We start from the raw sequence: 27,336 nt of genomic DNA, 5'->3' as shown, positions 1-27,336 counted from the left end.
GCCACCTATATATAAAGCAGTTAACTTAAGGAAATCTATGCAAACATGAACGTGATACAAGTAACTTTAGGGCCGATGAAAGCTTCAATACGCTTATGCAAACAGCTCTAAATTCAAGCCTCAAACATCATTTTACATAACCACTGCTGTGTGATCCCATTAATTTCATGACCTATTTAAAGAAAGGCTGCTAGGCCCAGTATAATTACTCAACTCCGTATAATTGTACTTGTATAATAAGCCAAAGACCAAAAATGTGTAGAAATATGTAAATACAGAAAGAAATAGACGACTGAGGATTCATTTAAGTTTATCAGAATATCTACCCTCAAGTTTCAATATTATATCTTAGTTCAGCAGAATTAATTTTGGATTAATAATCAGAATACCAATTCCAAATCCTTTGTGAATGAATCAATAAATATTCAAAGCCAATATCTCAAAAAAATCAGTTGTTGCATTGAGCACAATGAAAGCAAAACAACCGATTTTTAACAGACAGCAATCCCAGTGGCAAACTGACTAGATCCTAATCCCCATTTGATAACTTCTTTAAAAATTGGTTACAAGTATAAATCTCAATCATTTGCATGTTAAAGGAGCTTGTTATAGTCTGAATGCACCCAATTCCACTATAGGCAGAACTCAGCCGTGAGGGAATGGAGAAACGAAACAGACTTTACAAGATTATGGAGTTGTGTAGGTCATCATTATGCAGATTCCTTTCCCATATGCATCACAGGCAAAGCCTGAGAAGGTGCGAGTAAAACCCTTCGTGAACTACTGCCTGAAAGTCAAAGTTCTATTAGGTAGGGAATTCCTTCATTATTGTTGGGTCCAAATCATGGAGCAGCGATATATTTTCAAGTCAGAATGCTGTGGGACTTGGAAGGGATGTTACAGGTGGTGTTCTTATAAATCTATTGCTTTGCCCTTCATGATGAGAATAGGTATTGTGGGCTTGTGAGCCTTGACAGATAATTGCAGTGCATCTTGCAGATGCTACTCGCTGCAGATATGGTGCACTCAACCAGGTTCTACCCATTTCTGGCACCTCTGCCCTCATCCCTTACCCTCCCTCCCAGAACCACGACAGGTCCCTCTTGTTCTTTCCATCCCACCAGCCTGCAAACTCAAAATATCATTCTCTGTCATTTCTACTAACTCCAGCACAATGCCATCACGAAGCACACCTACTCCTCAATACCACCCCCCTCCAATCATCCCACAGGAGCTGCTCCCTTCATGACACCCCGGTCCTCTCCTCCATCACACCCAGCTCCCCATCCTTTGTAATCGGAGAATGTGTAATACCTTTAGCTCCCCCCTCCCACCCAAGGCCCCAAAGCTCCACCCAGGTTAAGGAGTGTCACACTTGCACCTCCTTCAATTTGATTTATTGTTTTCACTGCTCCCAATGCAGTCTCCTTGACACTGGGGAGACTAAATGCAGACGAGGTGACCATTTTGGGAACACATTCACTCAATCCACAAGTATGACCTCAACCTTTCTGTTGCTTCATTTTAACTCATCACCTCGTCCACCCTTGGCCTGTTGCAATGCTCGAGTTAAGCCCAGCACAAGTTGGAAAGGAGCATCTCATTTCCCGATCGTCATGTTACAGCCCTCGAAACTCAACATTGAGTTCAACAATTTTAGACTGTGACCTTACTCCTCCACCTTAACCCCTATTTTTAAACTCCATACATGTTTGTCTCGATGCAAAAACACTCCTTTCCCCTCCCCTGTCCCATAGCACCTGGTCATCTATCTCATGCCCTTAAGTTTGCTTAACTTCTGTTGCAATCATTTCCAGCTATGGTCCAGTATCTAACAGATTTTCCTTCTCTCTCTCTCTGTGCTGATGAAGAGCCAAATAGACTTGAAATGTTGACTGTTTTCTCTCCCACACAGATGCTGCCAGACCGGATGGGTTTTTCCAGCATTCTCCATTTGTTACAGTTCATGGGTTTCTATCATTCTCTGATGCCTTACTATGACAATTCTTCACAGTACAGGCAGATTCCATCTCACCCAAATATATATGATTATAGTGAAAGGGGAGGAGAAAGGAGAACATTGGAGTACCACAACAAGAATACAAGGCAAATTTTCTCTATGCATCCTGGATGTGTTGAATCTAAAACCGACAACCACTCCAGCTCAGATTAGCTCATTCAAAAACTGGAAATCAGACATTTCTGTATGGCTGTTACTAACTGAATAAACTCACCACGTCATCACAAGAGCTTAAAACATTTTACCAATAAGTGTAGTGTGAATGAAAAAAAATATTCATATTCAATAGCATTTATCACAAAAACATTTCAAGGGGCTGTCGACAATAATGTTTGGTTTGAAGTTGTGTTCCTACGAAACATAGCCAAACTCGACCAGCAATATAACGCAACAACCAAGTCGTAAATGATCAAGTTGCTCCTGACATTGATTGAATCTTGACAGCATTACACCTTTGGTTTTTATTTATACTTATTGGAGGCATTTATACAGTGCTTTCCATTACTGAAGAATATTCCAAGTACTTCAAAAGTCTCAAATCCAGCTGTCTAAAAACTAAAGCTGTTCAAAAACCAAGACATTTTTATACTGTTTCATGCATCAATTTTAATGGAGTAAATTAAGAACTTAACTGGAAATTCAGCTAGGCACTGCATTAGTGCAATATGGCTCCAGATTAGCTATGAGTTTCGCTGCTTTGCACACCACTCTATCCAGAAGTCCAAGTGACCCTTAACCCCACTAAATTGCCATAGCTCAAACTGCTCAATCCAAAATCTAGTAACATCCAAAATCTGGCAGTCTCAATCCCCAAAGTAAATTGGAGGCATTGTAGTAAAACCGTAAATATGGCAGCCCTTTTGTGCACAGCAAGGTCACACAAATAGCAATGAGATAATTCCCACATAATCTGTTTCCCAATGTTGGATAAATATTGGCTAGTACACTGGGGGGGAACTAGCCAGATGTTCTTCAAAATAGTACCATGGCATCTTTGATACCCACCCAAGGGGGTAACTGGGACCTAGGTTTAATATTTTATTCAAAGGCCTGGTTTACTTGCATGGATCATCATATTACATAAATATGCTAGTGCAACAATTATCACAGTTACAAGGAGGGTACTTGCAGCTGCTGACAGAACAATGAAAATGCTCTCAATATAATGGATTTATGCTGTTCTGTAGTTCTAGCAATTTATTGTTCCTGTTGTAACAGTGATGTCACCAGCTGGAGTGTGTAAACCCTCCCACCTTCTCCATGTCCTCCAAAGACCCTCTTCAAAATCCAACTCCGGCCAAGCTTTAGGTCACTCTTAATATCTCTCCCACAGCTTGGATCTATTCTGCCCAGTTTGTCTCTTGCGATGTTCTTTACATAAAACGGTACTATACTGTTGTTGATTTAAGAAGGGAAACAAAAATCACTTAGTTTCCTCCTGCAGCGTGTTAATCTCTGAAAGAGAAACAGCTGACCAGATAACCATCTCCCCTATTTGGAATAAATTCTCCTGCCCATATTAACAAACTAACTATTATATGACAATGTTAATGATAAATATTACATTTTACCTCGTATCTAAACCCAATCATTTGCTCAAATAAATGCCTTACACATCAAACATCCACACTCCAATTCTAATTTCCTTTTTATTAAAAGATGACATGACAATATTATATCAAAATCCACATATTTCAGTTACGGTACCTGCAGGTAATGTGAATGTCACCAGATCAGTGAGGAAGTAACAGGCAAAGTCTCCCTTACGTTGATGGAGGGATGCAGCTATCTCACGACGTATCTGTTCAGTAAGCTCTGGGCATACCATTGCAGGTATACACTTAGCAGCTTGTTGAGACACCTACAGTGAAAGAGGCAGAATAACGGTACTATATATTCACAAAATATTTCTAAGAATTGAAGCTGAATGTAATGATATATACATCCAAGAATTTCCAATAACATTTCCTTTTTTTCAATGACTACATTTGTAGTTTAAACGGAGGACAAATTTAACATTTTTGGAGGTAAAAACATTACACCTTCATTGCTGGGTGTGCTCCTTTTAGGAATTACTTTGAATGCTTAATAAAGAAGACTGCATTATTTTGGTATGAAAACACTCCAGGGGTACTTTTAAGGGGAAACAATGAAAATAAAATTCAAAAGGTCAGTAAAATGATTTTCCTTTGGTAGAAGACAAATGAAATATGCTTTCGGTTTGTTGGAGCTAATACAATCTGGTCATAATTAAGATTCCTGGCTGAGCCCCATTTAAAAAATATATATTCTAGCAAGGCCAAATTTGTTACCCATCCCCTTGAAAAGATGGTGAGCTGTCTTCCTAAAATGGCTGCAGTCTATTTGGTGAAGGTACACCAATAATGCTGTTAGGGAAGGAGTTTGTGGATTTTGAACCAGCAACAGTAAAGGAATAACAATTCTAGTTCCAAGTCAGGATGGCATACTACTACTGGTAGCCGTAGTATTTATAGGTTGTTTCAATTCAGTTTCTGGTAAATGGTAATCCCCAGGATGCTGATGGTGGAAAATTCAGTGAAGGAAATGAATGACATTGGAATGTCAAAGAGATAGATAGATTCTCTCTTCTTAGAGATGGTCATTGCCTGAATGTTGACCATGTTTTGCTGCATATGGACATGTGCTGCTTTAGTATCTGAGTTACAACTAGTGTGTTGCACAGTGAACAACTTCACATCGGGCCTTTTAAATCGAGGGAAGATCAATGATGAAGGAGCTGATGGTGGTTGCACTGAGTACACCACCCTAAGGAATTTCTGCAGCAATGTCCTGGAACTGAAATGATCAGCCTCCAACAACCACAACCATCTTCTACTGTGATAGGGAGATCTCCAACTAGGGGAGAGACGGTTGATGAGGCAGTATTTGACCAGATTAGATTTGTCCTGCTTTTTTTGTGGATAGGACATACCTGGGCAATTTTCCATATTGGCGGGTAGATGCCAGAGTATTGGAACAGCTTTGTTATTGGTGCAACTAGTTCTTTAGCACAAATCTTCACAACTGTTAAAAGGATGTTGTCATAGCCCACAAGTCTTTGCATTATCCAGTGCCTTCATCCATTTCTTGACATCACATGGAGCGAATCAAATTCGCTAAAGACTGGCATCCTTGGCTTGATGATAATGGTAGAATGAGGAATATGCCAGGCCATAAGGTTACAGATTGTAGTTGAATACAATTCTGCTAGATATGAATACCTAGTTTTGAACTGCTAGATCCGTTTTGAATCTAATTTTGCAGTGCAGTATCATACAACATGGAGGGTATGCCCAGTGTGAAGATGGGATTTTATCTTCACAAGGACTGTGCAGTAGTCAGTCTTACCATACTGTTATTGGACAGATATATCTCCGACAGGTAGATTAATGAGAACAAGGTGTTTTGGTTCCTTCACCCCCTGCCACTGGCAGGTATGTCATTCAGGACTTGGTCAACTCAGGCAGCAGAGGTGCTACCAAGCCATTTTTGATGCTGGACATTGAAGTCCCGAACCCAGAGTACATCCTTCCCACCCTGTTTTTTTCCCCCAAGTGGTGTTCAACATTGAGGAGTACAGATTCATCAGCTGCAGGAGGACATAGGTGGTAATCAGGAGATTTCCTTCCCACATTTGACCGGATGCCTTGTGATTTCATGGGGTGCAGAGTCAATGTTGAGGGCTCCCAGGTCAAGTCCTTTCCGACTGTATATACTGTGATGCCACCTAGTGAGTCTGCTCTGCAGGTGGGACAGGACACATCCAGGGATGGTGATGATTATGTCTGGGATATTGGCTATGATCCCCCCCTGATAATGGCTACGTCAGGTTGATGCTGGACTAGTCTGTGGGACAGCTCACCTAATTTTGACACAAGCACCCAGATCTTAACAAGGAGGACTTTGCAGGGTTGACAGAATGGGATGTGCTGTTGTCATTTCCAGCATCTAAGTCAATGGCGCGTCATCAGTTCAGCTTTATTCCTTTTTGACTTTTCTGTAGCGGTTTTGTACAAAGGAGTAGCTTGCTCAGCCCTTTCAGAGGGTGGTAAGGAGTCAACCTCAGTGCAATGGTTCTGGAGTTACTTGTAGACTAGACCAGCTAATTTTCTCCCCTAAAGGACATTAATGAACCAGATTTTGTGTTTTTGAGGAATAGCTCAAACTGCTGCTCAAACGGTTGAAATAGTTTCATGGCACCATAACTGAAACCAGCTTTTAATTTCAAATTTGTTAATTAAATTTACATTCCATCAGCTGCTGTGATGGGATATGAACCGAGGAGCTTAGCCTGCATTTCTGGATTACTAGTCCGGTGACATTTACCACTACACCACTATATATATATTTTGAGTGTAGTGAAACGTTTTAAATAGAAACAGCCATTTAGGATTTTGACTAGTACCCTCGCTATTTTTGAATTACAAAAATCTCTTTTGTACTTACTATATTAGGCTTAATCTCAAACTGCAAGGACTCATTTGACATCAACCCGTAGTTTTCCTAAACAGAAATAAGAGAAAATAATAGAACTATTAGGCTAACTCACCTCTGTCAACAAAATTGCCAACATGTCCTGTCTCTGAAAACGGATAGCAAGGTGTACTAGGGTGTAACCTACATCAAAAGCTGAAGGACGATTCAACAGGCGCACTTCATCTGATACAAGTTGCCGAGCAATGTCACTTCCAGATGACTTGTAAGCTTCTACTGCAGCCAGATCCCCTTCTACCACTCCTGCAGGACACAAAAGCATGCTCAATTCAAGTTATCCATTTCAATATTGTTATGTAGAACAACAACTTACATGTAACCAGAGGGCTCAGAACCCAGGGCATGACTGAGTGAGTACTGTAGACTAGAAAGTCACTCAAAAATGTAACTTAAACCATCACAAAATTAGAGGAAATCTCCAAGCATATTAATATTTATTAATATTAAAGGCCATGGATGGGTACAGTGCAGCTTTGATTACTTAATATTCAAACAAAATCTGTACTACAGTTTCAATTATGACAGTTTGCTTTCGAAGTCCTGCCAGGAGCCTTTAAGGACAGCTGTTAGATTAGGATTTTTTCTCATGGATAAAAGTGAGACAAAACAAACATCAAGGTAATCCATTAGGGTACACAATATTTCAGAAAGACAGATAATTGCAGAGGAGGTGGGGTAGCCCTTTTAGTAAAGAGTGACATAAGGATATTACAGAGAAAGGATCTGGCCTCTGAAGATCATGAAATAGAATCAATATGGGTGGAAATTTGGAATAGCAAGAGCTTATAGACCACCTAACTGTAGTTATGCCACTGGGCTGAAAAATGGCAAATGGAGTTTAACCCTGATAAATGTGAGGTGATCCATTTAAATGTGGATTACAGGGTCAAAGGTAGGGTTCTGAAGACTGTGGAGGAACAGAGAGATCTTGGGGTCCATATCCACAGATCTCTAAAGGTTGCCACTCAAGTGGATAGAGCTGTGAAGAAGGCCTATAGTGTGTTAGCTTTTATTAACAGGGGGTTGGAGTTTAAGAGCCGTGGGGTTATGCTGCAACTGTACAGGACCTTGGTGAGACCACATTTGGAATATTGTGTGCAGTTCTGGTCACCTCACTATAAGGAGGATGTGGAAGCGCTGGAAAGAGTGCAGAGGAGATTTACCAGGATGCTGCCTGGTTTGGAGGGTAGGTCTTATGAGGAAAGGTTGAGGGAGCTAGGGCTGTTCTCTCTGGAGCGGAGGAGGCTGAGGGGAGAGTTAATAGAGGTTTATAAAATGAAGAAGGGGATAGATAGAGTGAACGTTCAAAGACTATTTCCTCGGGTGGATGGAGCTATTACAAGGGGGCATAACTATAGGGTTCGTGGTGGGAGATACAGGAAGGATATCAGAGGTAGGTTCTTTACGCAGAGAGTGGTTGGGGTGTGGAATGGACTGCCTGCAGTGATAGTGGAGTCAGACACTTTAGGAACATTTAAGCGGTTATTGGATAGGCACATGGAGCACACCAGGATGATAGGGAGTGGGATAGCTCGATCTTGGTTTCAGATAAAGCTCGGCACAACATCGTGGGCCGAAGGGCCTGTTCTGTGCTGTACTGTTCTATTAAAGAAAAAATGACTGGAACCTGTAACAAAGGTTATGTCATTTTGAGGAACTTTGATCTTCAAATAGACTTAGCAAGAATTGTCTAGAGCATGAACTTGAAGAATATTTTCATGACAGATCAGTATGGAGTGGAACAAACTATGAATAAAAGCTATTAGATTTAATATTGTGTAATGAAGCAGAAGTAATTAGCAATGTCACAGTAAAAGATTCACTGAAAATAGTGACCATTACACCATTCAATTCGACATTAAGTCTGAAAGTGACATATTCCAATTGCAAACAAAAGTTCTGAAAATAATTGTTTGGCAGTAGAGCTTGAAAATGGTCATGGTATTGCCCTGAGGAATGAGCCAGCAAATGGCGATCCGTTATTTTGTTTAGCTGAAACACGCAGTGTGCATACGTTATTCTGTCTGCAAAGGGTTCTACATATTAATATATATAATAAATATCTTTGTCAGAGGAAAGGTCTACGTAATAGGAGACAGTGAAGAGAGCTATACTGAGTGCTTAAGTGTTAGCATTGGAGGCTTACAGGCAAAAGTTTCAAGATACAAGAAAACAGTCTGGACAGACTTGTATTGAACTTGAAAGAGTTAAGCAAGGTGATTTTGATAGGTGGGTGAGAGCATTAAAAATAATAGAATCCTACAAGGGCCTTAGAGAAGTAATTGCTGGAGGAATTTAAAGACTCATTACCTACAATGATAAGGACTCCTATGGAGGAACAAAGAGATAAAACTGCAAGGCACGCAGCGGAGCTTGCTGACGACTGAGTTAGTTCATAGGTCAAAGACTTTCTTTTAACGCTCTTAAATCTAAGATACAAAATGGGAAGGTATGGGAAAGAACACAAGCAAGAGAGGGAGTGCTTGAACATTCCGAGGAGACCTCACCTCAAAATAAAAAAGATAGCGCTGAGGGAATAAGAGATATGAGGAAAGTTTCATTGTAAAGTTTCATTGAGTCACATCAAGTCAATATGCTGGGCATTAAACAGAAAGACGGTTGGAGTTATAAATCTTAAGGAAACTATGAAATCAGAGTTTGGAGAACAGGAGAAGCAGGTGGGATTTATACACAGAGGAAAAAAGCAAACAATAGGAATGAAAATATGTGCACAAATGATACAGGGGCATGGCTGTTGTGTTTATGAATGTGTGCCAAAGAGAAGTATTTCCATGTGGACAGACTAGGATGGGGGAAAGCATTAAAACTTTGAGACATAGGCACGGTCAATCCCTAATGCTGTGGGATAAATATATTAGTTGTCCAGAAGGCATATTGAAGGAAGAGGTTCTGGTCAGCAGCATTCATGGTGGAACAAGAAAAATTCCTTTGGTAAAAATGAACTTGAGTAGCTTGAAGATGGGAGAAGTGGTTGTAGGAATGGTAGAAACATTGTCCATTCCAGGGATTCAATTCATTCCAGGGAATGATATAGCAGGATCACAGATTGCAGCAATGCCTACTGTGATTGAACAGCCAGTAGAAAATCCAGCTATAGAGAAATTGCAAACAGACAATCTCTGGGTTTTTCCTGATTGTGCACTGACAAGATCACAGGCAAGACACACAAGGGAGGAGCTGCGAGCACGGAATGAGACAAGTGAGATCAGGTTATTTTATACTATCTTTAGCAAGCTGAATGAAGAGGAAACGAAAAGAAAAAAAGAGACAGCTGTGTTTAATTCAAAGAGACTGAAAGAATTACAGGAAGGTGATTCCAAATTAATTGTTTACACCATGACTGGATTGGTTCTTCACTGGGTTGTACAGCGTTCTTCACATTATTCCAAATAAGCATACACCACTAAGAACCAGTGTTTCAAGTTATCAAGTGGGGTTTTGAGACTCTCTCAGGTAACATCTGCAGGGTTCTTAACAAAACAATCACTCATTCCCCATTTTAAATAGTCTACGTTTACCCTCTTGATTAAGCTTCCAATCAAAAGTTGGAAATTTGACATTAACCATTTTTCAAAAGGTATTTGATAAACATTTATGAGATGCCTTTTGTTGAAACTTCATGGGATCTTTTAAAGTTTTAAACTGAAAAACACTGAAGGGAAATAATTAATAATTAACAGTAATTGTTCCAGCTAGGTCACTGATTGACTAAGCAGAGAGATAGATCCTGAGGCTCGCACAGCATATAATGGGTTGCCAAGAATGTAAAAAAAAAAGGAAGGCAAAAACAAAATGGGGGGGTGGGGGGTGAAACGACAGATCCCAGGCTAGGCTGATCACAGACTGTGAGAGAAACAACAGGTGGCCATAAACAGAGTAATTCAGCCATACTAGAACCAGATGACGGAACAAATAGATACTAGGGCCAAGAAAGGATGCAAAATTACAAGATTCACACACAAACACTGGAAACAAAATAAATATCAGAAACAATTTCCCCATTAACAAACATGACACACAGCAAGAAATTCAATATAATCTGTGCTCTTCACAGACATCTGCGACATTAAAGACAAATGCTACAGACCCTAGGTCAGAAAAATACTTTAACTCAATGAAAAAATAAACATGAAAAATAGGGAAGTTCAGGTGTTGTTTTAATGCAGGGTTCAATCAAGCAAATTTAGTTCTGAATACTCAAGTGTTTTAGACCCAGAGTTGGTCAATATAATGTATGTGATCTTCATGATTCAGTGTAGTCAGAGGTTACAACACATAGGTGCACATAGTTGGTAATAAGGAGCCTTGATAACCTGAAAACAGACATCATGCCACCTCTGTGTACCACGACCATCAAATGATCAAAATCAACACCTCCTCTACACTTTATTTGTCCCATTACCATCTCCTTTTGCCTTGCATCATCTTTGTCAACTAATCTCTCCTACGTCCCACCCATCACAGTTGTTCTTTTCCTGTCTGTACATGCTTAAAAACCTGTTACATCTCTAATGTTCCCCAGTTACATGAGTATTTCCAATATGCTTTTATTTCCAAATATCCAGGACTCATTGTAGAACCCAAACAGAATTCTAAAGATGTTCTGGGTGAGCTAAAGGACAAAGTAAGTTCCAGGAGAAGATTGTATGAGCCCAGAGTAGAGAGAGTCAATGAAGGAGAATTGTGAAGCATTACAATCAGTGAGGGAATTGATCAGGGAGGACCCAGTCAATGGGAAACAGGCGAATGTGACAAAGACGACACCTAAACACATTATAACCAGCATCGTAGACTAATTATTGGAAGTTGGAAATTGTCTGCATGATAACATTCTAGTAAACAGCAAAGTGGAAAGCCTACTAGTTAAGCACAATACACAAGGGATTTGGTGCAAAATTGAAGAATGAATTTAAAAACTCCTCAGTTTGCTGATACTCTGGCTGGACTATTAAAATCAGACACCAAATTTAAAGTTTATTTATTAGTGCCACAAGTAGGCAATTAAATCCCCTAATGAGACACTCCAACTAAGGGAGAATTTAGAATGGCCAATGCACCTAACCAGCATGCTTTTCAGACTGTGGGAGGAAACCAGAGCACCCGGAGGAAACTCATACAGACGTGGGGAGAACATGTAGACTCCGCACAGTGACCCAACCCAGGAATCGAACCCGGGTCCCTGGCGCTGTGAGGCAGCAGTGCTAATCACTGTGCCACTACTTTTCTGTAAGGAACAAAAATGGAAAATACTGGAAACACTTAGCAGGCCAATTAGCACCCGAGTACAAATGAGCTAACCCTTCAGCTGTATGCCCTCTTCTAACAAAGGGTCTATTAATTCCTCTGTTCTCATTAAGTTGGTTAACCTATCCCATTAATTTGCCATTTATTTGTACTTAGCATTTCATAAACCTGGAAATCTGCAGCGAGCCCCTAAAATTAATTATCTTTGCTCCATTTGAAGCATATTTTAGTCAGCTCCCAGTGTGCTACTCTATCTGGTATCTATGAATCCACCTCCTTTATTTCTCAGATATCACAGAGAAATAGAACAACTCCAGTACCCTTTCTTGAAAACTTGTACTCATTACAGCTTAACCATGTTCAGAAATTTTTAATTATTTTGTAGTTCAAATACTTTAATTATCTCAAGCCATCTGTTGCAAATGCTTCCGGAATACGAATTCTCTCATTTTGAATGTTGCAGGATATAACTATAGTCATTTTTGCCCAAAAGGACTATTTTCCAAAACAAACAGTACCGAGGCACAAAAAATACTTTGCTCCATAAAATTAAAGGTATGTAAAATGGGATAGTATGTACACAAACTGAATATTTGCAGTTGAAAGAATTCAATGCACAGGAATCAATTCAAACTTCAAATCCACTGAATGCCCTGTACAAAGCACCTCAAGTGAACTTAGTATATTGGCAAATGAACTTTAGTTGTACCACAAGTATTTATCGCAAGAGAAAGGATTTCTGATTTTTATAAAATACACACAATTAAAACCTCATCCACCTTTCCAAAAAAATTCTGGATTGTAAGCGATGTAAATTGCATGTGGAATCTCTTGTTCGGCTCCTTTGGCAACAGCTAAAGTCACCTTGCAATTTTTTTTTTTTTTTAAAAGCTTCACCTGAACTAGTCTTCCTTCTGGAAAGCTAAAAGCAATTTAATACATCAATGTCAATTTCAAGTCATAACCGTAATTAATGATGGAGAAGTCAAGTAACTTCAAACATCCTATAATTTATGGCACTTAGACTTCATGCTACACAAAGTTTTTTTTAAAAAGGGCCCAAATAACTGCCAATGCCAGTTTCTAGTTCCCATTCCTGTCGGGGACGCTCCATGTAACCATCTAAATACTGCCTGGCCAATGCATTGTGCCAGATATCACCTTACTCCAGCTATTTCTATCACTAATACGTCCGTCACCTAATAATAAACCATTCATTTGACATTACACTGGTAACAGAAATAATTAAAAGTTTTTTAAAAGTGGCACTTATTACAAATTTCACAAAATGTAATATACACACACATTATATACAAATAACAACAGATACATCCGTACTTTCACCCTGAATTTATCTTTAATGGACTATGCCATGATGTGACGCATGGGCCGTATTTATCAGTCCCACGGATAAGAATTCCTAACATACATGGTGTTTGTGGGACCAATTCACCTAATGTAAGTTCTAACAGTGTCAAAGAATTGCTCTCAATAATTACATTTCTAGCTTGCATTCTCAGCACAATGAAAAGCATATAGAACATATGATACTCAGTAATTATTTAAGAGATGTTATAAACATGCAATAATGTTTTGCACTAATTTTAGGTAATCAACTAAAACAAAGGCAATCAATTATTTTAAAGGGTAGCCTTTTTTGGAGGGGCTAAAATGCAGTGACAGGCAAAGTCAATAACGTTAATCACTTTGAATTGTACCTGTTTTCTCTCAAAACAAAATAAATACCTGTACAAAACAGTTTTCCGTGTTCTATTACAGCAACAACTTTTAGCTCCAGTGGACGCCGTCATGGGAGAGACAACGGGGGATGGAAGAGGGGGAAATGAGGAACATGAAAAATTTGCTTCATTTACGGCACAAATAAGAAGTCTCAGCAGGGGATTGTGGCATTGGGGTAGGTTCAGCCTGCAAACTTTACAATGGGTGTGAAGAAGCATTGAATTTCTGCCTGGGTGGAAAAGAAAGAAAATAATTTGTTCTCAATCCCATTTTACTGCAGCAAGGGAGAAAAGCAACAGGCAGGATGGCAATGCAAAGTTCATTTTCAATCGTTGTGGATAGGCAGGTGAACGTGGAAAAGGATGAGGTTGGCGAATTTAGACTGCTCCAGTGATTGGGTGAAGTCAGCCTCCAAATTCTACCTCAATAGAGGGAACACATAATTGGGAAACTGAACTTTACCATCCCCACTGAAGGTGTTCTACTATTTCTTTGCCTTCAATCCTCGGGTTCATCGGTTTATGTTGCGTTGGACAATTTTACTGTTTTTCCTGTAGGGTAATGCTTTTAAGAGCTTGTAGGCTTGTCCTTTGCCATATCAAAAGGTACCATCTTTAATGAAGCAAAGTTCAGCTGCAACTGCGCTCAGATCTCTTTCAGCTATTTACCAAAATATAATCTTTTTCCCTTTCATGCAATGCTATTCCATGTAACTAGGCTTCCAGTGCCACTTGCAGCTTATACCTTTGGCAAAGTTGTCACAACAATGTTTCAAATCTATAATGAATTGGTTTGACCATATTCAATCTTGCGGCTTCTCAGTAAACTGCAAAGCTGATGATGCAAGTTCTGGCCTTCTATTTCCCTGCCCACTGAAAATCTAAAAGATTAAATTCTTATATCAGAATTTACATAAAAAGCTTATGACTGGAAGAGTTAAGTTTCACTTGTTCATTGTGGCTTTACTTATTTTTCCAGATTTCCAAAAGGCCAGTTTCTTCAGACAGGGTTAAGTGTATTTAGTACAGTATCCCCTTACATAGAGTTGCCACGACATCTACTTTTCTGGACTAGAGGTAGCAAGGTAAAAGATCAACAAAATAATCACCACAGGAATCCACTGCAAACATTAGAGAACATGGACAATTGGATTGGCTCAATGAAACACATGACTAAAGAACAAATATAGAAACGTTAAATCCTAGATTGGAACTAATCAGTTTTACAGTAAAGTTATTTACATGGTTTGCATACTACCAAGGAGTCATGGGGATACGAGACCTTGAAATTCACCAGAGTAATTAGCAAAAAAAACATCATTTAACATTTTCTGAGGACAGATCAGGACAGCTATTTCAGAATTTACTAGTTTTGGCAAAATGTGGTCTCATGTGGAATCAGAGGCCATGTAGCAGTGGACTAGAGAAGCAACTCCTGGTTCTAAAGGGAGTGCAGGAGCAAAGGGACCTAAAGATGACAAGTCAGGATTAGAGCAGGTTAAAACATACGGATCTTAGGCTTTATTGATAGGAGCATACAGTACAAAGGCAAAAATGTTATGATAGTCTTGACTAAATGGCCTGAACTGGGCTTGTGCATCCACTTCTGAGCACCACACTTTAGGAAGGTTACGGAAGCATTTGAGAAGGCGCTGAGACAATTCATGAGAATGATTCCAGGGATGCTGAACTTGTTTGGAGAAATTGAGGCTATTTTCCTTGGAGAACAGAAGGTTGAGAAAGGATCTGATGGAAGTGGTCAAGGTCTGGACAGAATAGATAAAGAGAAACTGCTTCCATTGGTGGAAGGTTTGAGAACCAACTTAAGGTGATTGGCAAAGGAAGCAATGGTGACATGAGTAAAAACTTATTTTTGACACACAAGTGGCGAGGATCTGGAATACACTGTTTGAAATTGTGATGTAGGCAGATTTAATCACCAGAATCATACAGTGCAGGAAGCCAGTCGGCCCATCGAGTCTGCACCGACCACAAGCCCACCCAGGCCCTATCCCCATAACAACATGAATTTACCCTAGCTAATCCCCCTGACACTAAGGGGCAATTTAGCATGGCCAACCCATCTAACACACAAATTTTTGGACTGCGGGACCACCAGGAGGAAATCCACGCAGATACAGGGAGAATGTGCAAACCCCACACAGACAGTGACCCAAGCTGGGAATTGTACCTGGGTCCCTGGTGCTCTGAGGCAGCAGTGCTAACTACTGCGACTTTCAATGGCTTTCAAAAGAGAATTGGAATTTTATCTGGAGAGAAAAATTTGCACAGCTATGGGAAAAGGTGGCAGAATGCAAATAGATGATTTGCTCGAGCAGAGACAACATCGGCAAGACAGGGTGACTGGCCTCCTTTGCAGGATCCATTCTATGAATACCCAGAAGCAATGATTGCTTCTGGGCATTCATGGCATTTCTTTAGTCCACTGCTGTACTGTCTCACGTGGATCCCACCTTCCAAGGCAATATTCTGCGAGATATAGTGAACTCTGATAATTACATCGTCCTCAAGACATGCCCATGACTCCTTAGTAGTCTGCAAACCATGGTGGAACCATGCAGATGACAACTTTACTGTAAAATTGATAAAATCTTCAAACTCTGCACATGTAGAGCTAAATCCAACACGATGCACAATTTTATATTTCCTTCCTACCAAAATAAATCACTTCACTGCATTAAATTTTATCTAACCCTTGTCCACCCATTTCACCAGATATGTCCTTTTGAAGATTAACAATGTCCTCACAGTTCACAAAACTAAGTTTTGTGTCATCTGCAAATTTTGAAAGTATGCCCTGTACTCCCAAGCCTAGGTCATTAATATAGTCATAGAGGCTTACAGCATGGAAACAGGCCCTTCGGCCCAACTTGTCCATGCTGCCCAGTTTTTACTATTAAGCGAGTCCCAATTGCCCACGTTTGGCACATATCCCTCTATACCAATCTTACCCATGTAACTGTCTAAATGCTTTTTAAAAGACAAAATTGTACCCGCCTCCACTACTACCTCTTGCAGCTGGTCCCAGACACACAACTCTGAAAAAAATGTCCCTCTGGACTTGTGTACCTCTCTTCTCTCACCTTAAACCTATGCCCTCCAATTTTAGTCATCAGCTATTTAGCTATATCTATCAAGAAAAGCAGAGATCCAAACACTGACCCTGGCGAACCCCACTATATACCTTCGTCCAGACCGAAAAACTGTTCACAACTGTTTCCTGTCACTCAGCCAATTTTGTAGCAATGCTGCTGCAGTTCCATTTAATTTGCGTGCTCTAACTTTGCTGACAAACTTGTGACACATTATCAAATCCATGTACACCAATGAACTTTGTCCATCCCCACAAAATTCAATCGAATTAATTAAAAACGACTTGCTCCTAACAAATCTGTGCTGGCTTCCCTACCACTAAGGTTAAATTGACTGGGCTGGAGCTGCTGGGCTTATTTTATACCCTTTCCTTGAAGGGAATGGTGTTTGCAAGTCTCCAGCAACACCCCTATAAGAGAATTGGAAATTTATGGCAGTTCCTTCGCAATGTCTACCCTTACTTCCTCGGTATCCATGGATGCATCTTATCCACTCCTGATGTCTTATCAGCTTTAAGCATAGCCAGCTTATAGACTTATAGAATTCTATAGTGCAGAAGGAGACCATTCGGCCCATCGAGTCTGCACCGACCACAATCCCACCCAGGCCCTATCCCCATAACTCCATGCATTTATCCTAACTAGTCCCCTGACACTAAGGGGTAATTTAGCATGGCCAATCTACCTAACCTGCACATCTTTGGACTGTGGGAGGAAACCGGAGCACCCAGAGGAAACCCATGCAGGTACGGGGAGAATATGCAGATTCCACACAGTGGCCCAAGCCGGGAATCGACCCCGGGTCCCTGGCGCTGAGGCAGCAGTGCTAACCACTGTGCCACAGTGCTGCCCTATCTCATATCATGATCAGTGTTTTGCCCACCAAGTTTCTCAAATACCTCCTCTTTCACTATGACTGTGGCACCATCTTCCTTTGTTAAAACAGATGTAATCATTTAGTACCTCAACAACATTCCCTGCTTCTTTTCATAAATTCCTTCAGTCGCTAATTGGCTTTACTATTATTTGTATCTATAGAAGACTTTGTGATTCCTTCCTGTATTAGCTGCCAACGCTCTCAGACTCTCTTTTTGCTTCTGTTATTTGTTTTTACACTTCCTTCCCCTCCCCACCCCCAGAACTTTCTATGTTGAGCAGTTTTTAATTGCATCATTCATCCAATATCTATTACCATGCACGTGAGAGACTGTGCGGAATGTGGTAAATAAGGTGGGTGAGCTGCCGGTGCAGGATAGTCATGTGGAACCACAATATTATGGGAATAACAGATGACTAGCTCAAGGAAGGGCTGGACTAGGCACTTAGTGTTCAAGGAAACAAATTGTTCAGGAAAGATAGCGAAGGAAAAAGAGGAGGGGTAGCAACATTGATTTTGAACATTTCTATCAAATTCCTTCCCAACTTCTCTTCTCCCAATAGAATCTTTTCTGCCTCTTTATAGTCTCTCTATCATCCAGCAAGTCTTGGATTTGTTCATCCTCCCTGTTCGCCTTGTGGGAATATAACTTGACTGTACACAAACGATCTCCTCTTTAAAGACAGCTCATTGTTCAGTTTTAGTTTTGCCTGCCAATCTTGCATTATCTGGGTCAGATCCTCTCACCCACTGAAGTTGCCCTCCACAATTAATTACTCTCATTCCAAATGTATCTTTGTCCTTTCCCATGGCCAACCTAAACCTTCTGATACCATGATCACTGTCCATTAAATATTCCCCTACTGACACCTGATCCATCCCATTTCACAAGGCCAGATCCAACAATCCCCTCATTCCCCCCCCACCAAACAAAAAAATTCTGTCCTTGATTCCTCTAGGATATCCTCTCCCTCTAGCATAGCAATAATCCCCTTAATCAATCTTGCTATCCCTCCACCCTTCTTTCCTTCCCCATCTATCCTGAACATCTTGAATCCTAGAATATTTAGCAACTCGTCCTACCCTTCTTTGAGCCAGGTCTCCATTATCACATCATCATCATCCCATGGCTATTTGTGCCTGCAGCTCACCCACCTTATTTACCACACTCCACAGTCACATACGTGCACACTAACCTTAATTTAAAAACATTATTACATTCCCCCTTCCTTGGATGCCATCTAATACCTTTTTCCAATGCTAATGAAATCTGTCTTTCCTAATTCCCTCCAATGTTACCTACAGGTTGCTACCGCTGTCAAGTTCACGTGAATCTTCCTCAATATCACTAGCAAATCACCCTGCAAAGAAATTGGTTCCAGCTCTGTTCAGGTCTACGAACTCATGTGTGTTGACCAACTGTGTTTGCCATGGTATGCCAACAATCATGGGGCCCTACCCAACCACCATCTGCTTGTAATATTGGAATAAATTTCTGCTTTCAACTGCAGGCAAAATATGTTATCCAGTGCACTAACAACTTGCATAAAAACAACAACGAACCTGAATACATGAAATATAATATCCAGACCATTTTTCATTGGATTGTGTTTCTGCATATGTATAATGCCAAAGAACTGCTGTGGTGAAGTTTTATTTTACCACTCTGGTTTTGTCAATTGCTAAATAACAACTTCAGAGTTCTTGAATTGCTTACTTCATGACCAACTATATCTTCATTGCTCATCAACATTACATCTTGCGCAAGTCAGTGGAAAGCTGACAAGGAACATTACAATTATCACTTTTATTCTAAAGCAAGTTACTTAGCATGCTGCGATTCCAACAACCCCAAAGACAGAATCAGAAACCAACAAATCCCTTCTACTGTCAGCCAAGGGCAGTGACCTTATTTATCCTCGAGCTTCAGTAAACTTGTACTTATTAAATTATCCTAATCTAAAGTACGTAGTTCCCAATAAGTGTAAAATCACATGTCCTTCTATGTAGTGCCGAAACAACCTTGGAAAAATGTCATGCATTCCTTACGAGAAATTTTAGAAGTGTCACATGTTAACAACGTAATTTTGAAATCTTCCACGTGTAAGGGAATGCTGAACATAGAACATCAGTTTTACTTGCACAAGAGTACTGCTTCTGAGATAAGAGCAAGCATAGAAGAATGCACTATCAGAGTGGAGCGAACAACAAAATGTGCTTGCCAACTTATCTTACCCAAGTGTATGGGACAGCTTTTTAATTTTGAAATTAAAACAGGCAGTCATGCCTTGAGTATTTTGCATCATCAGAAATACTATGGTTATAAGATTGTTCATAGAGACACACTGTGCTCCACAGATGTCACCAACAATGGATTCTATACAAATTTATTCAACTCATTATGGATGCATCCAGACTGAAGAGCTCCTTTGTGCAATCAGGCAAATCACATGCTGCATTAATGTTAATGAAAAGATTGTTGAAAACAGAACATTCTGAAGCGAGAATGAACAAACAAAACCAAGACTACATACACAAGAGCAAAATCCGCTAAGTGGATACTATGAAATCCGGCTATCACTAAAAAAATTCAATTTTGTCCATTTAAAATGCTATTTTGGGGGCATGGCTTAAATTTATTGTACCCATCAGCTGTAGTCAATCGAAATGAAAAAAATAGTACATTACTGGGGACGCTTGGCCTGCAGAGTAACAAAATATGGTAGCTGTCTTAACAATTATTGCCCTATAAATCTAACAAATGAATTTTAAACTTGGCATCATTAGAGAAAGTTTGGCAGTTGTTACACATTTCTCAGAAGTGCGCATCGTTTACTCAATATTTCATTATAGTAAACAGAATGACTCACTGAAACCTGTTACAAATCAGTATAGCTGTCAGAAAAGAATAGGATTTTCCCTACATGGCAAGGTAATAAACCTTCAGATAATAGATTTTATTGCCAAAATATTTCATTGCGGAACCTTATAGTATTACTGCCTTATCAATCCCTGATTACTATCTTAAATATAGCCTGTTATCAGTTCACTGGATTTGGCACCAATGGAAGACCATAGAACATTACAGCGCATGTAATATAGTTTCAATAGTGAATTAATGCGCAAGATATAAAATCTAACATAGCATTTGGGATCCTGTAATGGCAAACAGTGCCTATTAACTGATCAAAAGTTTGCAATTACAAAGGGACCGTTTGTTCCTTTGGAAAAAGTCTTTTTTAAGTTGAAAGCTTTAAGTTTCAGAATCTGCACAACTTTGAATTGGAGTCCAGAACTAATAGTCATGGACCATGGAATCAACAGATCTGAAGGACTGAATGGCCTTTTCTAGTTCAATTTTATGTTCAAATGATAACTACCACACTAACTAGAGAGCATGACAAAAACCTAGTAGCTATACCATATAAGTGGACATTCACTGATTAACAATACAGGTACTCAAAACTGTCTCCCTCAGAACTTGCTGCACTCATTCTCCCGTAATATAAAAACTGCTGACAAGGGTGTTGCTGTCATTATCTGCTAAACGACCTCCACCTAAGAGGGACTAAACACCTACTCCCTCCTACCTTCTCCTAGAACATGAGCACACCAGCAAACATCAAGTCATACCCTCCAGGACTGCCACTGACCTCATCACTTCTGGAAAGCTTTCCTCCACAGCTTCCAAGCTGAGCCCCTCAAATTCTCAACAGCTTGCTTCCACCTCTTTTCCAAGATCCTCTCAAGATCAACAAGCAAGGATGTCATGGTAGACCTATCATTTCAGCCGGTCCTGACCAACTGAACTGATTTCTTCCTACTTCAATATTTTTCTCCCATTGTCCAGTTTTCCCTACCAACATCCTGACACCCAAGTTCCCTTGAGGATGGTTTTGGGGCTATCCACTTCTTCCTTAAATGGAAACTCCATCCATCAGCATCACCCTCCTCCACTTGGCTGAATGCATTATCAAATTGGACAACTTTTCCTTTTATTCTACTCATTTTCCCCAAGTAAACAGTTTTGCTAGGATACTCGTGGGTCCTAACCATGTCTATCTTTTTGTGGGTTGCAAAGAATAGCCCTAATAAGTTTATCATCTTTTTTCCAGTACACTGATGAATGTATTGGTGCAATCTCTTGCTTTCATCCCGAACTGGAAACTGTCAAATTTTCTTCCTATTTCCACCCTTCCCTCATCTTCACATGGTTCAGCTCAGATTCTTTCCTTTGCTTCCTTGATTTCTCAGCTTATCCCCAGGAACGGAAACAATCAACAAGTATTCATCGTAAACTCACTGACACACAGAACTCCATTCCATTCTCCCAGTTCCTCAGTCTGCCATATCTGTTCCGATTATACAATTTTCCACATCAGTGCTTCTGATAGGTCTTCCTTTGTCCTCAACTGAAGATTTTCCCTCGGCCCCTACCACTGCAGGTTGATAGGGCCTTTGACTGGCCCACCCATTTCCTGCATTTCTGCTCTCACCCCTTCACCTCTCCGAGGGCACAATAGGGTTCTTGCCCTCGCATTCCACCCCACCAGCCTCCATATTCAAACAGACCATCCTCCACCATTTCCAGCTTGATGCCACCACTAAACCGATTCCCCCCTCCCCTATTCCAAAGAGATCTTTCCCTTTTCAACATCTTGGTCCATTCCCATGCATGCACAGATGGAAGACCCGACTTCCCCTCTCCTCACCACTTAAAGCCCCAAATGCTCCTTTCAGGTGAAACAGTAATTTACAAGTATTGGTTTCAATTTAAATGCTACATTTGCGGCTCACAATGAAGTCTTTCTCCACAGAGAAGATCAAACACACATTGGATTACTTTTTTTATTCGTTCATGGCATGAGTGTATCACTGGCTGGGCTAGCATTTGCTGCCCATCCCTAATTGCCTCTGAACCAAGAGGCTTGCTAGGCCATTTCAGACGGTGCTTTAAAAGTCAACCATATTGCTGTGGATCTGGAGTCACGTGTAGGTCTGATCAGAAAAGGATGACACGATTCCTTTCCCTAAAGGGCATTAGTGAACCAGATGGGATTTTTTTCTAATGACAATCGACAATGTTCCCGTGGTCATTAGACTTTTAATTCCATATTTTATCGAATTCAAATTTCACCATCTGCTGTGGTGAGATTCAAACCTCGGGTCTAGATTATTAGTCCAGTGACAATACCACTTGGCCACCGACTCCCGGAAACTCCTTTGCAGAACACCTCCACTCATTCCACAAGCATCAGCCCAAGGTTCTGGTGGCCAGCCATTTTTATTTTCTGACGCTGGCCTGTGCCCTCAAATAGCTGCAGTGTAACCCTAAAAGTCAATAGAACTTCAAAGAACAGCATCTCATATTTCAATGAGATAGCTGACAGCCATCAGACTCAATGGGTTCAGACCATACCTCTGCTCCCATTTTGTTTAATTCTGTTGTCTTGGCCCCTCTCTCATTTTCAATTTTAGACAGCATCTGATCATTATTCTGCTATGCATACCTCCTCCAGACATATCTTTTTTTTCTTTACTTCTTGTCCCATAAACACGCTCTTCAGCACTGCACCACTTACTCTTTGGTCATTTAACGTTTCCTGTCTTCTCTTTTGCTCATTTTCCACCTTCCCACATTTCACCTGCTTAAAACCTATATTTCTAACTTTTCCAGTGTTACTGAAAGGTTATTGCTCTGAAGAGCATTTTCTCTTTTTATCGCATGGTGGCACAGTGGTTAACACTGCTGCCTCTCAGCACCAGGGACCTGGGTTCGATTCCCAGCCTGGGTCACTGTCTGTGTGGAGTTTGCATTCTCCCTGTGTGGGTTTCCTCAAGGTGCTCTGGTTTCCTCCCACAATCCAAAGATGTGCAGGTTAGGTGCATTGACCATGTTAAATTCTCCCTCAATGTACTCGAACAGGCGCCGGAGTGTGACGATTAGGGGATTTTCACAGTGACTTCATTACTATGTGAATGCAAGCCTACTTGTAACTTAATAAACTTTACTTTTTAAGTGGCAGAGCCATGACCAGATAATTAAGCTTCTTCAGAAGAAGCTTAATAGAAAATTCCAAACATTTGGGACAGCACGTTCAGAACATTTTGTCCGACAGTAAAAGTATTAAAATTACTTTGTTTAGAAAATCAGTGACAATGTTTAGAGCTGTTCAAAAAGTTAAATGTCAGTTCACCCAAAATGGTTTAGAGGCTCAGGTTGCCCCTCCTAGCTGAATGGCTTGGCTTCAGCAAATGATTGAGGAAAGCACAAGTGTCACTGCTGCCTCCACAGATTTACCAGGGTTGCTTTGCACCAAAATTCTTCAGGTAACAGTAAATATGAACATTTCCTTTTTACCATACATAATTTTTATTATTCCAGGTCGGGTGTTCAATCTCAGAATCACAACAGCAGTATGGTTTACCATCAATGGCCTGTAGAGTCTTTTTCTTTCCATTAGGAAGGTATGCTGATTAATAGTGAAATCTTGAATTGCAGCAAATTATTACAAGGCTGCTGATGTATTTATTTTGTAATGTGCTCCAATGTTGTGGAATTCGCCTCATGTACATTGGCTACTAATGCTCTGGGGTCCACCAGTCAATGACACTGCAGCATAACTTCTGATTGTAGTTGTCCAATAATACAAGCAGGCTATACATTTGAAAGAACCGCCATGAACATGTGCTGCAATTCTAGAATGCATAGATTAGAAAACAATGTTTTACAATGCAAATACAATTTTACCGAATTTTTTTGGGTTAGGCACAAATTTTGCGAACACAGAAAAAAAGGACAGGGATAAGATGCAAGTATTGTCACAATTTAAACCAACTTATTTTTTAAAAGCTTTCAAACAGATTCAGCAAAATATTGTTCCAGTCCATTAATGTCCTCGGATTTCTGGACCTATCACCCAATATGGACATGCAGGTCAAACTAAGACCTTTAGGAGGAAGTTAAAAGAATAGTTTTGTCTGAAACTTGGAGGATGCAGCACCAAACTAAAACAGGAATGATTACAAAACAGAAATGGGGTAGTGAGGAGAGGAAAGGTGAAGCAATAGTTTCTTAAAAACAAGTATGCTTAAAGGCACTCTGCCTTAAAAACATTTAAGCTATTTAAAAACATTTCTTCTCGCAATCTAAGAGGCCAAAAACTTTAATTCTGGCCCGGAAGCACAAATTTTACACCCCTAATCTGTAATCTATTGTCCATTAATTTTAAGCAAAAAGTTAATTCTTGCATTTTATGGCAAGTTTGAGAAAGAACTATAACCTACAAGAAAAGGAGTGATGATGGGGTCCCAGCTGATACAAGTTGGATTGCGGATAGGTTAGGGGAAGATGATGAACAGAAATACACTGGGTGATGCCGGATGGTCTAATTGGGCCAAGATCTTTAGGTTCCATTCACCTTTGCGTTACTCAGGTGTACTAAAACTGTGCGCCCTTGCATTATAGCCTAATCCCAGCAGTGACCATCCCAAAATAATGCAAAACCACTTTCCTTTCAATATTGCCAGGTATATTCTCAGCACTCCTAGATCCAAACACTGCCCAAGTAATTATGTTTGACATAAATACCCAAATGTGCAATGTGCCAGGAACTAATTCAAAAGTTAAACTTAGTCCTTATGAGATTTTAAATTTAAAAGCGGTCAAATATACCGACACTAAAAGGGCATGATGCGGATATGCTAGTGTTGGACTGGGGCAGGCACAGTAAGAAGTTTCACAACACCAAGTTAAAGTCCAACAGGTGTATTTGGTATCACGAGCTTTCGGAGCGCTGCTCCCTCATCAGGTGAGTGACACTCACCCGGTGTTGTGAGACTTCTTACTGCAGACTAAAAGGGAATGCCCTTAACATTTTCAATACTTCATGACACAAAAAGCATCTTTGACAGAGGTAACAAGTTTCACACAGCAATACACAAACTGATTGCAAGTTTTTCTGAAGGCAAGCAGAACAGGAACATAGTTCTCCATATTGCGAGCCGTTGAATTAGAACGGTTCACCACTAAGCCTGATCACAATTTTTCTCTAAACATTGCAACACCAAGGGTACAAGTTGTACATTAATTGTTTGCGCCAAACTGTTAAGCCCCCAGCCATCTATGTTAAAGATGCCAATATCAAATAAATGTAAACACTGGAGGCAATTATTTTTTGTATCAAAGATTACTTTTTTAAAAATGTGACAATTTTAACAAAAAACACAACTTTTAAAATGTATTGCAAAAAAAGCCTTGATCAAATGTTGAAGTGTTGAATTCATGCTCAAAATGAGCAAATTCTACATATAACGTTCTGCCATATGAAGCTAAATGCTCTCAGATGGATAGCAAAAGAAATTTACTGAAGTACACAAATATATTTCATTTTTAATGTGGGAAATGTAAAAATTCACATTTAATGCAATGTAAAGCATACCAACACAAAATATTTTTTTGTCAAAAGTGAAACTGGAGAAAATTTAGGTGTTCAATTATTTAAGTCACTCAACGTATGTGAACAATGTGAAGCTGCCATTATTTAGTGATGTATCTTGAGAGCATCAGATTACAAGCAAACTAAATCACTTTAACCCAGAATAACTCCTTGATGAATCATATTTGAACTACTGTATCTCAATGCAGTTTTGGATAATTGACCTTGAACAAGAGACATTGAAGCACTGGAGGGTGCAGGAGAGATAATTATTCCAAGACGTATGGACGTAGCAGGCAAAGGTTCTCACTGCAGAAAACAGTGGATTAAAATCTCTGTCTCGCCAGACTTCACCTTTTTTGCCCCCCTTTCCTGAAGGCATCAAATCTTTCCTCATGCTGTCAGCCAACTTGCCCAAATAGTTATTGTCTGCTAACCTACTTAGCAAGTATTGGCAGTCCACTCAACCACAGGACAATGATATCGGATCCCAGTACTGTCTTTGGTATCCAAACTACACACAGGGGAATGGGTGGGTGGCTTGATAGTGATCCCCCCCTCTTTTAATTCAGACAATGACCAATTGTAATACTATTCAACCATTTGGCAAAGCTGCCCTCAGTATCCATTGCTGAAGTGTTCCTTGTGTAACCAGTTGAGCCATCTAGAATGTTTAAATATATCAATGCTATTTAAAAATTCTGTGTTATGCACTGTCTATCCACAAACTTTAATTCTGCTGTGCTATGAAAAATATAAAAATAGCCCTTGAGAAGGTGGTGGTAAACCACTGAAGTCTATCTGGTGCAGACACACCCTAAATGCTGAAGGGAAGGGTGTTCTGGGCTTTTGACACAGCAGTGAAGGAATGGTGATATAATTCCAAGTCAGGATGGTGTGTGCCTTGGAGAAAGTGGTTGTGAAGTGTTCCGTGTTTTCTGGATGTGGTCATGAGTGGTAAAGCAACATTCACCATCCATCCCTAGCAGGTCCGATAGCAAGCAAGCTGCCATAAGTACCAACTCTTTTTACAAAAAATTTTTTATTTATAGAGCACCTTTAATGTTAATGTAAGCCTTACTTGTGACTAATAAACAAACTTTTAACTTTGATGCAACCCCAAAGCACTTCAGAAGAGCATTTTCAAGCATAATTGCTGACACTGACTACAGAGGATGATAGGAGACCTGATGATCAAATGTTTAGTCAAAGCAGTCGGTCATAAAGAGAAAAGGAGATAGAGGTTAGAGAGGTTTCAGTAGGGAGTTCGACCTTCCGCTCCAGACAGCAGAGGACATGGTCACCAATCAAGGTGCAATTAATGTCAGGGATGTGTCAGGTAAGTGCAGAAACCTCAGAGGGAGCTAAA

General features: G+C 40.1%; 1 protein-coding gene across 7 annotated transcripts in view; it reads right to left on the bottom strand.

Annotated features, from left to right (window-relative positions):
- The window catches only part of LOC144500466 (ubiquitin thioesterase ZRANB1), a 79,320-nt gene that overhangs the window by 37,913 nt on the left and 14,071 nt on the right, over nt 1-27,336 (bottom strand). For 5 of the 7 annotated variants that reach the window (XM_078223420.1, XM_078223421.1, XM_078223425.1 and 2 more), the window contains 2 exons: nt 6,591-6,778; nt 3,728-3,881 (listed from right to left, as the gene is read on the bottom strand). In XM_078223420.1, the coding sequence (XP_078079546.1) occupies nt 3,728-3,881; nt 6,591-6,778 (342 nt within the window). Of the gene's footprint in view, nt 1-3,727; nt 3,882-6,487; nt 6,545-6,590; nt 6,779-27,336 lie in introns of all 7 variants that reach the window. The other 2 variants (XM_078223426.1, XM_078223427.1) reach the window with 1 other exon arrangement.

Source organism: Mustelus asterias, chromosome 11 (genome assembly GCF_964213995.1).
Source record: "Mustelus asterias chromosome 11, sMusAst1.hap1.1, whole genome shotgun sequence".
NCBI lineage: Eukaryota > Metazoa > Chordata > Chondrichthyes > Carcharhiniformes > Triakidae > Mustelus > Mustelus asterias.
The sequence above is the reverse complement of the archived record's forward strand: the minus strand, read 5'-3'. Positions and strand labels throughout refer to the sequence as shown.